General features: G+C 33.4%; 2 protein-coding genes and 1 long non-coding RNA gene across 4 annotated transcripts; 1 reads left to right on the forward strand and 2 right to left on the reverse strand.

The window, feature by feature from the left end:
• Window positions 1-1,855: 1,855 nt before the first annotated feature.
• LOC135143161 (uncharacterized) lies at window positions 1,856-9,423 on the forward strand. 2 transcript variants are annotated; one of them, XM_064075026.1, is made up of 7 exons: window positions 1,856-2,557; window positions 2,610-2,816; window positions 2,864-3,130; window positions 6,657-6,999; window positions 7,542-7,978; window positions 8,537-9,151; window positions 9,282-9,423. In XM_064075026.1, exons 1-6 carry the CDS (start codon window positions 1,966-1,968, stop codon window positions 9,148-9,150), a joined length of 2,460 nt encoding a protein of 819 aa, XP_063931096.1. In that variant the 5' UTR covers window positions 1,856-1,965; the 3' UTR covers window position 9,151; window positions 9,282-9,423. The 2 variants fall into 2 exon arrangements, with proteins under 2 accessions (XP_063931096.1, XP_063931094.1); XM_064075024.1 differs by having other exon boundaries at window positions 8,537-9,423.
• LOC135143162 (uncharacterized) lies at window positions 9,415-10,327 on the reverse strand. Its single transcript, XR_010282702.1, has 2 exons — window positions 10,070-10,327; window positions 9,415-9,953 (listed from the first exon to the last, which is right to left on the reverse strand). It is a non-coding gene; the product is annotated as an uncharacterized LOC135143162 (long non-coding RNA).
• A 5,081-nt stretch (window positions 10,328-15,408) lies between these two features.
• Window positions 15,409-17,594, reverse strand: LOC135143360 (uncharacterized). The gene is given in 1 exon segment (XM_064075217.1): window positions 15,409-17,594. A coding segment is annotated over 1 exon segment (1,626 nt). The 5' UTR covers window positions 17,327-17,594; the 3' UTR covers window positions 15,409-15,700.
• Between the last annotated feature and the right edge of the window lie 112 nt (window positions 17,595-17,706).

Below are 17,706 nucleotides of genomic sequence, written 5' to 3' on the forward strand. Positions count from 1 at the left end.
TCTGTCACGTTTTTTGTGTTATTTAACCTCAGTTCCAGTTTAAATGTTCAGTCTCTTATAACTTTGATATTAACAACAACTGAACAGGTGTTAAAGTTTCAAAAGAGCAATAAACAACATTTAAATTCGCCATACAATCTTGCAAAATTTTAAACAACAATATAATTCTTATGTGAAATAAAAATTGAACATCAAATAATTTATACGATAGAAACATTCATCAACAAAATATTTACAAAACAAAACTAGCAAAGATTTATAAAAACAAAATATCTGGAGTGAAATAAACTTGTGTAAATAAAAATTGTAAAAATATTGTGCGCAGAGCATGAAATTTACGTTCATTGAAAATTATACAACAAAGAAAATTATTGAAATTAAAACTGTGAGATTGAGAAATATTGTATGAGGTAAAATATTGCAAAGTTAACAAAATCTACACGAGATTAATAATTGCCACACTTTATCAACGATTCAAACAAAGAGTTTACATTAGGTCAAATTATGTCATAATCCAAGTGATTGTTACTTAAAAACAATTTACTTTGAGAGTTTAGCATACCGCGAACTGGTTACCCCAACAAAACACATAATAAATAAACACAAAAATATCCAATCATCGTTGCGAGGAAAAGCGTCTCGGTGATGTATTTTTTTTATCGTTGTGAGGGAATACCTCGATGGTGTTATTAATCCCTAGCGTTGCGAGGATATGCCTCGATGAAGTAATCAATCTGTAGCGTTGTGAGGGATGTCTCGATGAAGTAATCAATCTGTAGCGTTGTGAGGGCATGCCTCGATGAAGTAATCAATCTGTAGAGTTGTGAGGGCAAGCCTCGATGATGTAATCAGTCTTCAGCGTTGCGAAGACAAGCCTCGATAATGTAATCAATCTTTAACGTTGCGAGGACATGCCCCAGTGATGCGATAATGATAACGATGATAACCACCTAAAGGAAGAAATCCGCCAGTTCGCGGTATGAATTAGTTTAACTGCCGTAAATTAACTATTAACACACTTGTGTGAAGAATTATGAAGTGTTATGTAACACTTACGCATATGCATCCAGAAACTCATTCGTAATTAAACAACAAAGGTATTTTCCTGACAAAGTGAATTTCATGAAATCTTCTAGCAAGTGATTTATTTAAATAATCCTGATTGTTAAATTGTGTTAGCACTAGCTGACGATTAAGAAAAACTAACTGGATTGGTTTTTTTCGATTAAAAACCGCAAGAATTAGCCGCGCGGATTGGGGAAAACTGTGTCGTCACAGAAGTTACGATTGATTGTCGTTAAACAAAGGCTTCCTCCCTTTTATTAACTATCAAACCAACTAATTTAAACTAGCTCTTACCACGTGTTTACATTCACAAAAACACATTCAAACTGACGCTCCGCCATGCCGCCCTCTATCTAACCACCAACCCTCTAACTAAAATCCCTAGCGCTACTAATTGTCCAACTATCCAGCAAGCGCTGCTGTACACCTGGTTGCCTATGTTTAACGATTTATGATTTGAATTCTTTTTTTTTCTTTCTCGAATTCAAATTATTCAAATGTGATTTCGTGCCGCTGTTAATTAATTTGAGCGCGAAAATTTTAATTTAAATTCGGTCACCACAAGTTACTAAAATAAATTGCTAAAATCCACGTTTACAATTCAAAATCCTATTATCGGTCAACACATTTTATTGTGTTCAGGCCTGGATGTTTACAAAAACCCCTAAAAAATCCCCTAAAGAAGTTTTGCCCCTAGATTTTCCCGAAATCCAAAACACTCCCCTAAATTTCACGGAAAATCCCCCGAGTTGGCAACACTGCATTCTGTCATTATTTTGGATCATATGTTTACCGTGATGTTTACAAATGGTTTACAATAACCTATAAACGAAGTGTGTTTATAAAAACATGTAACATATTCGGAAATAAAGTGTGAATTATTAGAGTGATCTATTAAACATGAGTGTGCAAGTGAAAAGTTTGGATCACATACAGTTAAACAATCGCGTTTCAACTAATTTTGCCTGCGAGTATTCAGAAGATGGCAAAATATTTCTGTTATTAGAAAACGGTGTGTGCATCTTAACATTAAAAGGGTGTATGGACAACATATTTCCCAGATTTTCATTTAAGAAAGATCTAGTAAAATTGTCAGATACGAGTATTTGCGAAAATGTGGATATTGATTTGTCATCATTTATTAACGATTTAAATCGCAACAGTTTGTATGAAACGGTATTAGATGTAGGTCTTTGTGGAAATGCAATCAACACAACACCTATCGCTGCTGCACCTGTGTATGCAATGTGGTCACCTCGAGGAATTGTCGAGAAGACAGATTGTGCATTAGCTATTTTAACCAGCTTAAATAACATTGAAATTTATGTAGAAGCTATTGATGAGAATGAAATCAGCAGTTTTATAAGAGTTGCGAATTTTGCTAAAGATATTTCAGAGTATTATAGACGAACATGGAAAAGGGTAGATGGTGCGAGCCCTGAATGTAAATTAATAGAATTAAAAAAAAGAATTGAACAAGTTACACCAACTGGTAAGTGAAACAGTAAAAAAACCAAAACTTTCTTGTCAAACTTTTTTTCCAGCTTTTACATGGAGTCATGTAATTCTTAAAGATAGAAAGGCATGTTGTGTTTTGTTTGTTGGCCATCAAGATGGTTCAATAACTGTGTGGAGATTTGTTGAGCGCAAAGCAAGTGAGGTCTATGAGTCAAAACTACAATTCTTAGAAAGGTACCACACTAAAATGAAAAAAATCACCTCCCTTCATTGGTTCTGCAGAAAATCAGACGGTAATGATAGACAACTACTCTTGTAATTATTTTAATATTATTTTTAGCTGGAGGGTTATCTATTGGAGATGTAAATGGGCACATTTGTGCTGTATCTGTATCAAAATTATCCACTGATAAAATCAAATTCAGTGAAGAAGTGGTTTTTAATGCAGAAAATGATTTAAAAGTGGATAAAATTTGCATTTTGAATCATCAAAATGTAACATACTTGATTGCAGTCAAACAAAATTACTTTCAAATATATGCAATAAATGAGTATGGCGACGTAATTGAAGGAAAGCTGATACAAGTAGGCAATTTATACATAACAGGTAATTTTTTTTACAATATAGATTATGTATCTGAAAAAACATTAAAAAAACTGTTGTGCCCGTAATATTTAAGATATTGAGTTGTTCTTGTGAATTAGATATACTAAAGCGCAGTATAGTAGCTTAAACGGTTTAAAAACTCCTTCATTAGGCTTGCTTCAGATAAATAAATTATTAATGGAAATTGCTTCAGCGCAGATACTGGTGGTACATCCACATCAAAAAAAGATTAATTATAAAGAGGCGATAGTTTTTTGCTTTAACTATTTTTACTTCCCGAGCGTAAGCAAAGGAAGTATTGTGATCGAGTCCGTCGGCCGACTCTGTACTTTTGCATTTTCTCAACCTATCATGACCCCTAGAGGAAGAAGTAGGTCTCCCGTTTCCGTCTGTCTGCCGTCCCGGATTTTTATTAGACAGATAATCTCCGAAAGTACTGGGCCGATTGTTGTCAAATTTTGTATTTATATTAGGTATATCATCTAGATGGTAAAACGCTAACCAAAATTTGTCTAATCATCCCCACCACTAATGTGATGACGTCATTTCAAAATTATACATAATAATTGAGTTTTAAATTGTATCAAATAACATAGTCTTACACATGTAGTTTAGGACTCCGAATTGAGATTTTACCCGAAACGTCCAGATTTTTGGAAAAAAAATGAAAATTAGGAAACATACATTTGGACATTTAATTTGGAATCTACAAAACCGAATGCTTTGAAATCTTGTAGATGGTTTACAGTTATGATAAGCATGATAAAATTTTGATCACAATATAATTACTTATCCCCTCCAAAAAATTGATGACGTCAGCTTAAAAGTTTGCCAAATAAATCTTATCTAAAATGTACAAAATATGATGAGTCTGTTCTTGTGATTTATCTTTCCGTTCATATTTTCTGGATTTGGATATGCAGGGTGACTCAAAAAAATTAATGGATACGTCAATGTATTTTATTGATTAAATCGGAAACTACAAAACCAAATGCTTTGAAGTCTTGGAGATATTTTAAAGTTTTTATAAGCATGGTAAATTTTTTACCAAAATAGATTTTCTCATTCCCCCTAAAAAGTTGATGACGTCACCCCAAAATGTTGCTGAATAAACCCTATCTAAAATGTACAAAATATATGATGAGTCTGTACTTGTGATTTATCATTCCATTCATATTTCTTTAATTCGGATATACAGGGTGACTCAAAAAAATTAATGAATGCGTGAATTTATTTTATTGATTTAATCAGGAACTACAAAACCGAATGCTTTGAAATCTTGGAGATGTTTTAAAGTTATCATAGGCATAGTAAATTTTTAGTCAAAATGTATTTGCTCCGCCCCTCCTAAAAAATTGATGACGTCACCTCAAAATTTTGCTGAATAAATGCTATCTTAAATGTGCAACAAAAAAACATAATAGACATGCAGTCGTCACGATTCCAACAGCGAGGGAAGTACTGTCTAAACTCTTTAGACCAATTTTTTTATAAGATATCGTTAATGCGTCAATTATTTTAAGTTTGACCTTTAATGTCCATGTTTATAAAAAAGTTGCTGTTATGAAATGTTCTAAAAACATTTTAAACGTAAAATATACAGGTGATCAAAAAATTGGCGCACATTATGAAGTTCACAAGTTTAAGTTCGAGAAAAACAAATAAACAAAAATTTTAGTATACGTCAAGTTTCACTCACGTTCACTTAAAAAATCAAAATATCGATTTAGACAGATGGATTTAAAAAGGTGAAATTTTTCAGCTACTGATAGATTCATTTTCAACAATTTTTAAGTTTATTTTATTATTTTTTATTTTAAGTGTACTTATTACAAAATGAAGAAAATGATGGTGAAAGCATATCATGTACCCAACGCTAAGTAGCAAATTAAAATATGGTGAAGTATTAGTCGTTAGAATGAGAAGAGTGGGTGGGGCTAGTACTCGCTACGATAAGACTGATTTTGGCAAATGACATACCTTCCAAGAAAAGAGAGGGTGGGTGGGCGGGGCTAGCACTTGTTAAGTTACGAATGATTTTTACTAGTCCCTCCTACCCATCCTTTATTTTCTTAGAGGGTATGGAATTTACCAAAATCAATCTTATCTTAGCAAATATTAGCTCCACCCACCCACCCTGTCTCCTTTTCAGTGATTGCTTTTATCCGATTTGAATGAAATAAATGATTTTATATTGAACAGAAATAAAATTACTCTTTAAAATGAGAAGAGGGTGGGTGGGCGGGGCTGGTACTTGCTAAGATACGAATAATTTTTACTAGTCCCTCCCACCCATCCTTTATTTTCTTAGAAGGTATGTCATTTACCAAAATCAATCTTATCTTAGCAAATATTAGCCCCGCCCACCCACCCTGTCTCCTTTTCAATGATTGCTTTTATCCGATTTGAATGAAATAAATGATCGTATACTAAGAAAAATAAAATTAGTCGTTAGACTGAGTAGAGTGGGTGGGGCTAGTACTTGCTAAGATAAGACTGATTTTGGCAAATTACATACCTTCCAATAAAGAGAGGGCGGGTGGGCGGGGCTAGTACTTGCTAAGATACGAATGTTTTTTACTAGTCCCTCCTACCCATCCTTTATTTTCTTAGAGGGTATGGAATTTACCAAAATCAATCTTATCTTAGCAAATATTAGCTCCACCCACCCACCCTGTCTCCTTTTCAGTGATTGCTTTTATCCGATTTGAATGAAATAAATGATTTTATATTGAACAGAAATAAAATTACTCTTTAAAATGAGAAGAGGGTGGGTGGGCGGGGCTGGTACTTGCTAAGATACGAATAATTTTTACTAGTCCCTCCCACCCATCCTTTATTTTCTTAGAGGGTATGTCATTTACCAAAATCAATCTTATCTTAGCAAATATTAGCCCCGCCCACCCACCCTGTCTCCTTTTCAATGATTGCTTTTATCCGATTTGAATGAAATAAATGATCGTATACTAAGAAAAATAAAATTAGTCGTTAGACTGAGTAGAGTGGGTGGGGCTAGTACTTGCTAAGATAAGACTGATTTTGGCAAATTACATACCTTCCAATAAAGAGAGGGCGGGTGGGCGGGGCTAGTACTTGCTAAGATACGAATGTTTTTTACTAGTCCCTCCCACCCATCCTTTATTTTCTTAGAGGGTATGTTATCTACCAAAATCAATCTTTCCTTAGCAGATACTAGTATCCTTCTAAATTGGGCCCAAGGATTTTAAAAATAATTTTTTCTTTACTCAATAAACACTCTTTAGGCCCAATTCCGTATCAGTATGTGTTAAAATTTAAAGGTTGCTAAAAATAAACAGCCAATTAATGCGTCACTTTTTGATGTACCCTGTAAATTTGGACAGAAATACAAGGATACTTTTTTTTAATATATGGAAGAAGAATGGACATGTATTTGATAGATAAATGAATAAATATTAGGAGTATTTATTAATGAACAAAATGTTACGAATTTATTTTTAATCAAATTATGTAATATACGAGTATTCTACCTGGGTAATTGTTTCAGGAGTGTTACACTATGAAAAAAATATATTATTGGTTCTTAGTGTGTGTGGCCAGATGAAGCAAATAGAATTTTCATTATCGAATAATGAAATCTGTTTTTCGGAAAAATTTATACAGCTTGACTTTGATACTAACAAATATCGAACACATGGGTTCCTGTTATCTCCAAACAAAGTTTTTTTGGGAGTTCTTTCATATCCTTGTCATTTAAAAGATGTCAGCAAAGGAAAGAATTTCGTCAACTTTTTCATTCTCAAGAATAAATCAAAAGATCCATTTGAAACACTTATGAATATATCAGCTACGACTATAAGAGACTATTGGGACTGCTTTGAAACTTTAAGGTAAGAAAAACTTCCATTGTCAGAGTTTATCATAGATTTATAATCCATAAAATACTCAAATATGGTGTGTACCAAAAAAAGTTTTCCCCAAACCTGGTTTGTAAATAAAGTATTACTCCATTAGTTTGTAGGCCATAGAAAATGATGCGTAGTATTTTTCAAAATAATAATAATAATCAGATACATGTTTTTAAACAAAATTAAACCAGTTTGAATATCTTGTAACTCATCGATTTTTTTACAGTACTGAAAATACTGCAATGCGATGTATATAGGTTGAAGGTACTTTGAAGTGTAGTTTAATGTTGTTTAAACTCGGATAGTAAAAATAACTAATGCTGTCTAAAATTAAACACTAATCAAATCTGTTTAATTTACTTAACTACACTTTAGAAATTGTGAATATAACTCGGACATTTTAACCCTTGCTACAATAAATAAATACCTGCCTGTTTACCATAATTCTTTAATATGAAAATTAAGACTATTTTTTGCACCATTCACAATGGAGGGTATTTATTTATTTATCTGTAATGTTTTAGGGTTACTTGTCTACAAGAAAAAGTATTTCCTTGGAAAGGTATCGATCCCAACTTGAACTATGACACCTTGCCGTTGCTGAAGCTAAAAATATTGAGGTGGATTTCGAAACTTTCTGAAAAAATCTATCCAATGATTGCACGAGTAGAAGAGTACCATATCAAAGCTTATGTACTTCTAAACTATGCAGTAGACATAAAATTAGCCGTTCAAAGGATGACTAAATTACTGAATGTTTATTTTTCTGAAAAAAAACTTTCATTATTTCAGATGCAAAGTTTAGACCTCCTTAATTTCTTTTTGAAGGAAATGGTTGTTACAGATGTACTAACAAAGGCGAATTTAGGAGAAGTATTTGTGGATGAAATGTACAACGTTATGAAAATAGCAAATGAATTACAATACCCGCCTATGCCTCAATGTTTATGGTGTGGAGAAAATATCCTTTTTTTTCTTGATTATGCAAGATTACGTTAAAAAAACAATTAGTCAAATTTCTGTGATATTCAACTACTTGCAACACCATAAAGGATTACTAGAATTGATCATTTTCTAAATATTTCCTCGCTTAATACAAAACTAATCTAATACCAGAGGTAAACAGTTTTTAAAATTTTCGTAGTGACACAACTTCAGAGGTGACTAATTTAGTTCAGAATTTCCGCTCATTCGCAGTATAACCGCACACAACTACCGGAGCGATCTCCCCAAATCACTCAAGTGCGCATGAGTAGATGAATGAATTTTAAGGAAACTTTGAATGGTTGTCAAATAATTTGGAAGCAAGGTGTCTTTTTCACTGTCGGCTCCTCGCGAGGGGGAATGGGAAAGACAGCAAAAAAAAAAACAACATAAAAACGACTGATTCCAGTATCCGTTTAATTGTTGCAAGCACGAATTTGAATATCAAGAAAATTCACAACTTTGATTTAACGTAAACACATGCACTGATTTTTACTTATACAAAGATTTTTGAAAACTTCCTTAATTTTCACACAGATAATAGGAACTTCTTGTGTGCCATACCATCTGGACAGTAGATGTGCCATATCGTTGATGCCTCTTCACATAACACCTGGTTACAAGTGCCCATTTTGCAAATGTGTAGTTAGTAAAGACATGGACAAAGAATATTATCCAATATTTTGTCCCTACTGTGACATACCAATGAAACGACGACATTTTGATAAAAAGTATAAAAAAACTACGGACGATACTCTCGAAGTTACAAAACTTGATGACATCGTAACATCCGACTGTAACATTGACTGTTTGAAGGAAGAAATACATTTCAGTGATATTGAAGAAAATACAACCGATTATGTCGTTTTAACTGACAGCGAAGACGAAAGAGACGATTCAGTTAGAGAACTACATTACAAAATTAAGAAAATTGCATTAGCAACCGCACCTGAAGAACTAGAGCAAATAATTTTTTCAGCTGACGCTGGAAATATGGAAATTGAATCAGGAAAAAGTCAACTGAAGTCCCACAATGGAGAATCAGACGATGAATACGACGAAGAAGAAGAACATGTTAATGACGAAGAGGAAGGGGACAATGGTATTGAGGAAGAAGAGTGTGATGGGAATGAAGATGAAGCTGAATAAGGTAAAAACCTGAAATTTTTTACTATATTAATGTGAATAATATCTTCATCCTGAGAAAATTCGTTCCAAAACAAGGTGGTAGTGACCGTTTTGTATTGACACTTAACATTATATTTAACGATACCTTTTAGGATTTTGCGATGTATGGAACTACATTTAAATTGGAAATTGTGGACACTTCCATCTTCAGATTATGATTGAAAGTTATAATATGAATAAAAGAGATATGATGATTGTATGTTTTTAATAAAATAGAAAAAATAATAAATTTTATCTTTTTTATAATTTTTACGACGGCAGTGTTGTACATAAATTCACCTCGCTAATATATGTTATACAAACAGTGTTCGTTAAATACGTGGTTGTTTTCCCAGTACCTGATATTGTTAATGTTCCTGCTATTCGCGTTCGGTTCACATTCCAACCTATAACTAGACCAGTATGAATTGTAATAGTTATTGTTTATATAAGTTTGTGGATAATTATTGCTGTTGTAATTGTTATTGCTATAACGATCTTGATAAAGGCAAGCAGCAGTATCGTTCTCAGGCAAAAAAATTCTTCGATAATTTAAATGGTTGCTTCCATTTCCCATTAAAGTTCCTGTTAGTAGATTTGCAGTGGTTTGACTCAAATCTCTGCTTAAAATCTTTATAAACCGTGTCAGCTCCATCGGTCTACCTTCCTGAAGTGTTTGAGACATAGCTAAAATGTAGTTTCTTGCTAATCGTAATGTTTCGATTTTAGAAAGTTTTTGTGGAGCAGAATTTAAGTCAGAATGAGTTTGTTGAATTGGCATTCGGCTGAAATACACACTAAATTAACATTACAATTTGTAATCGAATTCATATATTTTAAATAAATGATTCAAAACATTAATTTTAAGTCTACATCAAAATAATTGAGCTGAAATTCCTACTTTCTTAATCTGTCTAGGGCAGCATTTAATCCATGCATCCTATTCCTCTCTCGGGCATTCGCTTTAGATCGTCGTAACTTCACTTTGTATACTCTAGATTTCACCTCTTTTCTTTCACAATTTTTATCAGACGTGTCCATTACATACAATAAAATTATTACAATAGTCCATAGCTGGTCCCAGAAATCCTTTTATATAAGGCCGTCGCGGTCTTATCATGGTTTTTGTTTACTTTTTGATTTTCCACTTAATTGAACAGGTTTGAGGTATCAAGTGCAGATAGATAATGTAATACTGGGTGCCGATATTGTTGACATATCTCACCATATGCCAACAGACATATGGTGCGTGGGAACGATTGTAATAATAAAATTTATTACGGAACAATTAATAAGAGGCTGTATCTTTCGTATACGTGTGAGGGTTAATGTAACATATGTGTTCATCTGATAGCAAAGGGTTAAATGATAGCAGCTAAAATGATAAAAAAAACTGATAAATATAATATATGTGTATGTGTAGATATAATCCAGCGTCGCTGCGAATAAGCCTCTACGGTATACGTGAATTTAAAAAACTCAATTTACTACATAATTTCGTTTTTTGGTTATTAGTAAATTCAAGACTACGAAACACAAATTTAAAGATGTGGAACTTTGACCAAGAAAAGTGAAAAAATATTTGTGACAACCGCATAAGTTGCAAAAAAATCCAAAAATACGTGCCAGGAAGAACGTTTTACATCTTTTTAAGTGTATTGATGAATACTCGATTACAGTACTTCCTTCGTATATTGTAATCGAGTCCGTCGGCCGACCCTCTACTTTTACGATTTCTCGACCATTCATGACCCCTAGAGTAGAAGAAATAAGTATCCCGTTTCCGTCTGTCTGTCATCTGTCCGTCTGTCTGCCGTCCCGGATTTGTATTAGACAGATAATCTTAAAAAGTACTGGGCCGATTGTTGTCAAATTTTGTATTTATGTTAGTAATTATTATTATTATTAACCTATAAGCGTCACTGTTCCCAATTACGAACCATAAGAACATGAATACCAAAAAAACACATAAATACATAATTGTCCATTTAACGAAAGAAAAAGAAAAAAATCGAAAAAAAATAACTCAAATGTGTAGTAACAGCTGAAAATTTAATTTTTAACCAATAGAAAACCAACTTCAATCTCAAGAAGACGATCAGAAATCACTACCGAAAAAATAATTTGTTAGAGTGCTTGGCCACTATCCTGTAAATGCTAAAACGCTAACCAAAATTTGTCTAATCATCCCCACCAACAATGTGATGACGTCACTTTAAAATTGCACATACTGAATGGGTTTTAAATTGTATAAAATAACATAGTCCTACACATGTAGTTTATGATTCCCTATTGAATTTTTACCCGAAACGCCCAGAAAACATTCTGCAATTTAATTGTGAATCTGGGAAAAATCGAATGCTTTGAATTTTCGCATATATGATAAGCTTGATAAATTTTTAATCAAAATACATTTACTTACCCCCTCCAAAAAATTGATGACGTCAGCTCAAAATTTTGACCCATAAATTCTATCTAAAATTGTAAAATATGATCAGTCTATACTTGTTATTTATCGTTGGATTCATATTTTTTCGATTTGCTTAACAGGGTGACTCAAAAAAATAAATAATACTTTGCAATCTTGCAGACGAGTTACAGTTAAATTGTTAATGGAACCATATCTGTTTATCCCCCAAAAAATTGATGACGTCATCTCAAAATTTTGCCGAATAAATTCTACCCAAAATGTGCAAAATATGATGAGTTTGTACACTTGTGATTTATCATTGTATTCATATTTTTACTTCCCGAGCGTAAGCAAAGGAAGTATTGTAATCGAGTCCGTCGGCCGACTCTCTACTTTTACGTTTTCTCGGCCTTTCAGGACCCCTAGAGGAGGAAGAAATAGGTCTCCCGTTTCCGTCTGTCTGCCGTCCTGGATTTTTATTAGATAGATAACCTCCGAAACTACTGGACTGATTGTTGCGAAATTTTGTATTTGTATTAGGAATATCATGTAGATGGTAAAACGCTAACCAAAATTTGTCTAATCATCCCCACCACTAATTCGATGACATCAGTTCAAAATTGTGCATAGTAAATGGGTTTTAAATTGTATGAAATAACATAGTCCTACACATGTAGTTTATAACTCCGAATTGAGTTTTTACCTGAAACGTCCATATTTTTGAAAAAAAAATCAAAATTATGAAACAACATTTTGCAATTTAATTTTGAATCTGCAAAACCGAATGCTTTGAAATCTTGCAGATGGTTTACAGTTATGACAAGCATGATAAATTTTTAATCAAAATATATTTACTTATCCCCCCAAAAAATTGATGACGTCAGCTCAAAAGTTTGCCGAATAAATCCTATCTAAAATGTACAAAATATGATAAGTCTGTACTTGTAATGTATCATTCCATTCATATTTTTTGGATTTGCATATACAGGGTGACTCAAAAAAATTAATGAATGCGTGAATTTATTTTATTGATTTAATCAGGAACTACAAAACCGAATGCTTTGAAATCTTGGACATGTTTTAAAATTATCATAGCATGGTAAATTTATGGTCAAAATGTATTTGCTCATCCCCCCCTAAAAAATTGATGACGTCACCTCAAAATTTTGCTGTATAAATCCTATGTTAAATGTGCAAAATATGATGAGTCTGTGGTTGTGATTTATCATTCCATTCATATTTTTTGGATCTGCGTATACAGGGTGACTCAAAAAAATTAATGAATGCGTGAATTTATTTTTTTGATTTAATCAGGAACTACAAAACCGAATGCTTTGAAATCTTGGAGATGTTTTAAATTTATCATAAGCATGGTAAAATTTTGATCAAAATGTATTTGCTCATCCCCCATAAAAATTTCATGACGCCACCACAAAATTTTGCTGCAAAAATGATTAAATGTGTGAAGAATGATAAGTGATGAGTTTATACTTGTGATTTATCCCTGCATTAATATTTTTTAGATTGGCTTATACAGGGTGTCTGAAATAAATTAATGACTAAGGGGCCAATTCCAAGTTGGTGGCGCAAGTCACTGGTGCAGCGCAACTTTATAATGCTAATTTGGGTATCAAATGCTGGTTGCTAGGGGTGACGGAATAAACAAGCGCAATTTTTCGAATTTTCCATTGAAATTTGCACCATGGAGTTGCGGCACCTCTAGTAGGCAGTGCAAGTTGGCGCAATTTATCTCGAAAAATTGCGCTTGTTTATTCCGTCACCCCTAGCAACCAGCATTTGATACCCAAATTAGCATTATAAAGTTGCGCTGCACCAGTGACTTGCGCCACCAACTTGGAATTGGCCCCTGAGTCAATTAATTTTATTGATTAAATCAAGAATTGCAAAAATGTAACACGAAAAAAGACATAATAGGCTTGCAGTCGTCACGTTCCCGACAGCGAGGGAAGTACTGTCTAAACTCTTTAGACCAATTTTTTAATTTTGCTTAAACAGGTGGGTCAAAGAAGTAATAAATGAATCAGTTTATTTTATTGATTAAATCAGGAACGGCTCACTCCATTTTCACAGAAAATTTTGGGAATACAATACAATTATTTTTAGTATTTCACTGCACCAATCGAAGTTGATATACGTGTCCTTGTTTTTTCTTGCACTGGTACCCAATACGCTGTGACTACTTTTTTTTTGTGCTGTGACTAGTATTATCATTGCCAAAGGGTGGCGACCTTGGAGTTGAGAACTCTGCGGACCACCACATGTATGCACATGACCAGTGCGGCACAGTGTCGATCAATTCGTTGGCCGACTACACTGCATTGGGATCGCAGTCTTATCGCTCGTTCTTCAGGTGCAATACGCACCTGGTACATACGCGTCGAGTACTCCTTGTACATCAAACGCTTAGAAGTGGCGCAGTCGAGGCAGTATTCATTTGTAAAATAGCAAATTAGTAACAAAAATGTGTTTGACATTTTAGTTTATTTTTATTTATATATATCTGTGTGGAGGTTTTTCAGTATACTTTTCATTTTTACGAATCTTATTTTGATTTTTTTATTTCATTTTTAATAGAAGCAGCATTTTATATTATTTTTTTATAATATTTAACATTGCACAAAATTGTCAAGATTCATCGAAAACTATAGGTTATTTGCACTCTGAAACTTTAAAGTTGCATGGTGCTTTATCAAAATTTCAAAATATTGTGACCCAATTTAAAAGGCTTCCAGGTGAATTTGGGAAGAAGTTAAAAATGAAAGTAGAATCTGTGTTTAGTAGCACTCCCGGTTTAAACACTGCATCAAGTTTGCGACGGCATGACAGAGCCAAACATTAGAACAAAATACATATTAAAATTTCCTCTCATTTTTTAATTACAGCCCCACAACCAGTTGTGACGTGGATCGTTCATGTTCTAAATTGAAAGATTTATTAACCCTCAAAAGAACACGTTTTACAGAGGAAAATCTCGAGCGAGCTCTTGACCTCGAGCGCGCTGCGAAAACTGTGTGTACGGCTCTGAATTAAAACGGCTTCGCCATTCTCTGATCATTGTGGTTTAATTAATAATTTTAGTCCTGTGTTTTGAGAACACAAACTCATTGAAATCAAACTATTTTCTACGTGACATTCTTTCGATGTATAATCATAAATCAACAGTTGAATGTCAGATTGCTGTTACCTAGTGTTGAAGGACAAGGGTTGTTAGAGATGGAGTATTTTAAGTTCAACATGGTGAGTCATCAGAATCTGACAACGGACTGTCAGTCAGTAGCGTAACATGCACACTTCAGAAGGGGGTGGTTTTTAAATGTATTTTTTTTATCGCAAACAATAACACGCGGAAACATAAACTTAAGTGAACTGGTCAACACGGTAGCACGAATGCGGATGAATCTATTAGGCATTAATCTAAACAGGCACAAGTAACGATGACGGACGCTTTTGAGGGTACGCACATTCGAAAATGCTGGATATGTTTCATTGTATTTCAGGAGCGAGGGAAATTCTGTCGAAACAACTTTCGACCAATTATTATGTATGTCGTGTGGATGGTAAAACCAGAGAACATATGTTCTCTCGTAAAACGCTGACCAAAATTGACGTCACCTCACAATTTTGACGGTAAATGCTGTTTAAATTTCATAAAGTAGCATACTTCTGTACTTGCGGTTTATTATTCCGCTTTGAATTTTTACCCTAAGCATTCAAATTTTTCGCAAAAAAAACTAAATTATGCAATAACATTTTATAACATGTTTCTAATGATAAAAAAACTATGGACGATGAGTATAGTAATAACAACATTTTAGAATTTTACTTTATTGCACACTAACAAAATATAACAATCTTTAAATATTGATAAGTATTCACAAATATATATATAAGTATGTATTAATATAAACAGGCACATATAAATTAGTTATGTAGTATACACTTGAGAATAACACATAGCTTAGAGAAAAATCTAGGTTAACAACAGATCAACTGAAGACATGAAATCAGCAATACTTTGGTGTTTCAAAAGATTAAACATCTACTGTGAAATTTGATCACATATTTCCTAGAAAGACTACAAAGTCGACGTTAAAATTACATTTATTTTTCTTCATATAACTTTGGTAACTCAGCTTCCAAGCGTATGACTTTTATATTTGAAACCAAAGACCACTCCTCCGAATCTTCTTTTTTAACAAAACCACTTGAATAACTTATTAGTTCTTGACTTCCATCCTGATCCAAATCACCTACTAATATCGAGTTTTCTTGGCTTCTCAGGTCAGGCTGACATACATATTCTTTGTCAGACGGCAAACATAGTTGGTTAATTTCAGTCAAACTGGCATTAATTACATGCACATTGGTACTATTAAACGTGATAAGTACAACCCTCTCACTAATTACATTTGGAACATATGTTGTATTTTTTGAAAATATTGAACGTTTGACAGATTTATAATTTGAATTTCTTTTACTAGCTACGTTTGTGGCTGGCCATTGCCATATCTTAAGAATAAAACCATTAATGTGGCCTTTAAACAAATCTAAATTTGACTGAGTGGCTTGAAAATGAAATACTTTAGGATTCATAATGTAAGCATTGTTAAATTGCCAAGTCTTTTTCTTTTTTGCATTAGCTTCAGCTAAATCAACAGTTGCATGGCAATCTGGACAAACTCCTCCATTATTCACTGTTAACTTTCTGTTTTCAACTGTGTATGTGTTTTCATCGTCCGGTGGATTTTGCGTTTTTATTGGTAAAATGGGCAAAGAAGCATTATTGTAACGTTTCTTCATAAGAGCAAATGCAATTTTCATGGTAGTAATGCTACGATCATTTATGCAGGTAAAAAGAAGCTGACTATTTTTGCTTGTGAGATCAGAAATCTCATCACAGTTATTTATTATTACATTGCTGATCGCTTTTCCGGATTTGCCACAAATTAACATCAAGGTTCTTCTATTGAAAATTGCGACTAGCTCATTTACATGATCGCCGTTGAAATCTGGTAACTGAGTGGGAAAATCTAATCGGTTAATAGTTGTTCTCTCTTCATGACTATGGGCGTGCCAGATAACTTGTCCCGAAATTGTTTCAATAGCTTTTAAGCCCCTCTCATCTAGCAATAGACAGTCACTAACGCCATTGCCATCTACATCTAGAAGAGAACAATCTAACCTAATAGGAACAACCTCTTGTCAGAAATACCAGGCCACGTTTCCACTGTTTCCCAAAAACGAAATGGCTCCATTCTTTAAAATTTTTGAAGAGCGAACATCTCCTTGAAAAAGAATTGCAAGATTTAAATTGTTTTGATTTAAACCATGCACCAAGTTAATATCCCCCTTTAATTCAATGTCATCTTGCTTGTTTTCCCAGTTGTTTGTTTTTACTGGACACGTGTGTGATGCAGAACAGGGCAAGAACCACAAAAATACTACTATTGGTAAAAGACATAGAATAATAGATGCGACGAAAGCTACTTTACGAAGAGTTGACATTTTAGGAGGGCCTCGTTTGATTTGTAGCAAATCATCTCCAAGATGAATAAAGCTGGTAGAATTGTTATGTAATTTTCTCTTAAGATCAAAACTATCTCCATTCTGGACTGCTTTCTTTGAATAATTTGGGCAGACTGCGTCCATATGCAATTCTTTTTCTGAGTCGGAATCACTGATTGATTGCGGTAGAGGTGAGTAAACTCCTTGTGATGAATGTGCCATTATTTCTGTAATTAACGATAGAACGAAATGTTTGTATTTAAATAAACACAGAAGTACGTCTGTGCTCAATGAGCACCGGCAATTTTCTCGATCACGATTTTTTACTTTTTTGTTTCTACATTAAATCCACGTCCGACGTTGTCCACACCTTTATTAAAAATAACAGTTGTTATCACGGTTTGATTTTTGATTTTAATTATTTCGGAAACTGTTTACTTACTTCTGCATGACATTTATTAACTTGTCAAATGTCAAATCACGAACGTCAAAATTATCAATAAAATTTACTAAACACGAAGAAATAGTGCGCATAATCCAGGTAATAAGAGGACCATTCAGGGACCACTGCATTTTGTTACAATAAAGAATTAACATTTTAA

Source organism: Zophobas morio, unplaced genomic scaffold (genome assembly GCF_036711695.1).
Source record: "Zophobas morio isolate AGI-343-1 ecotype UQ-CSIRO unplaced genomic scaffold, CSIRO_AGI_Zmor_V1 ptg000058l, whole genome shotgun sequence".
Lineage (NCBI taxonomy): Eukaryota > Metazoa > Arthropoda > Insecta > Coleoptera > Tenebrionidae > Zophobas > Zophobas morio.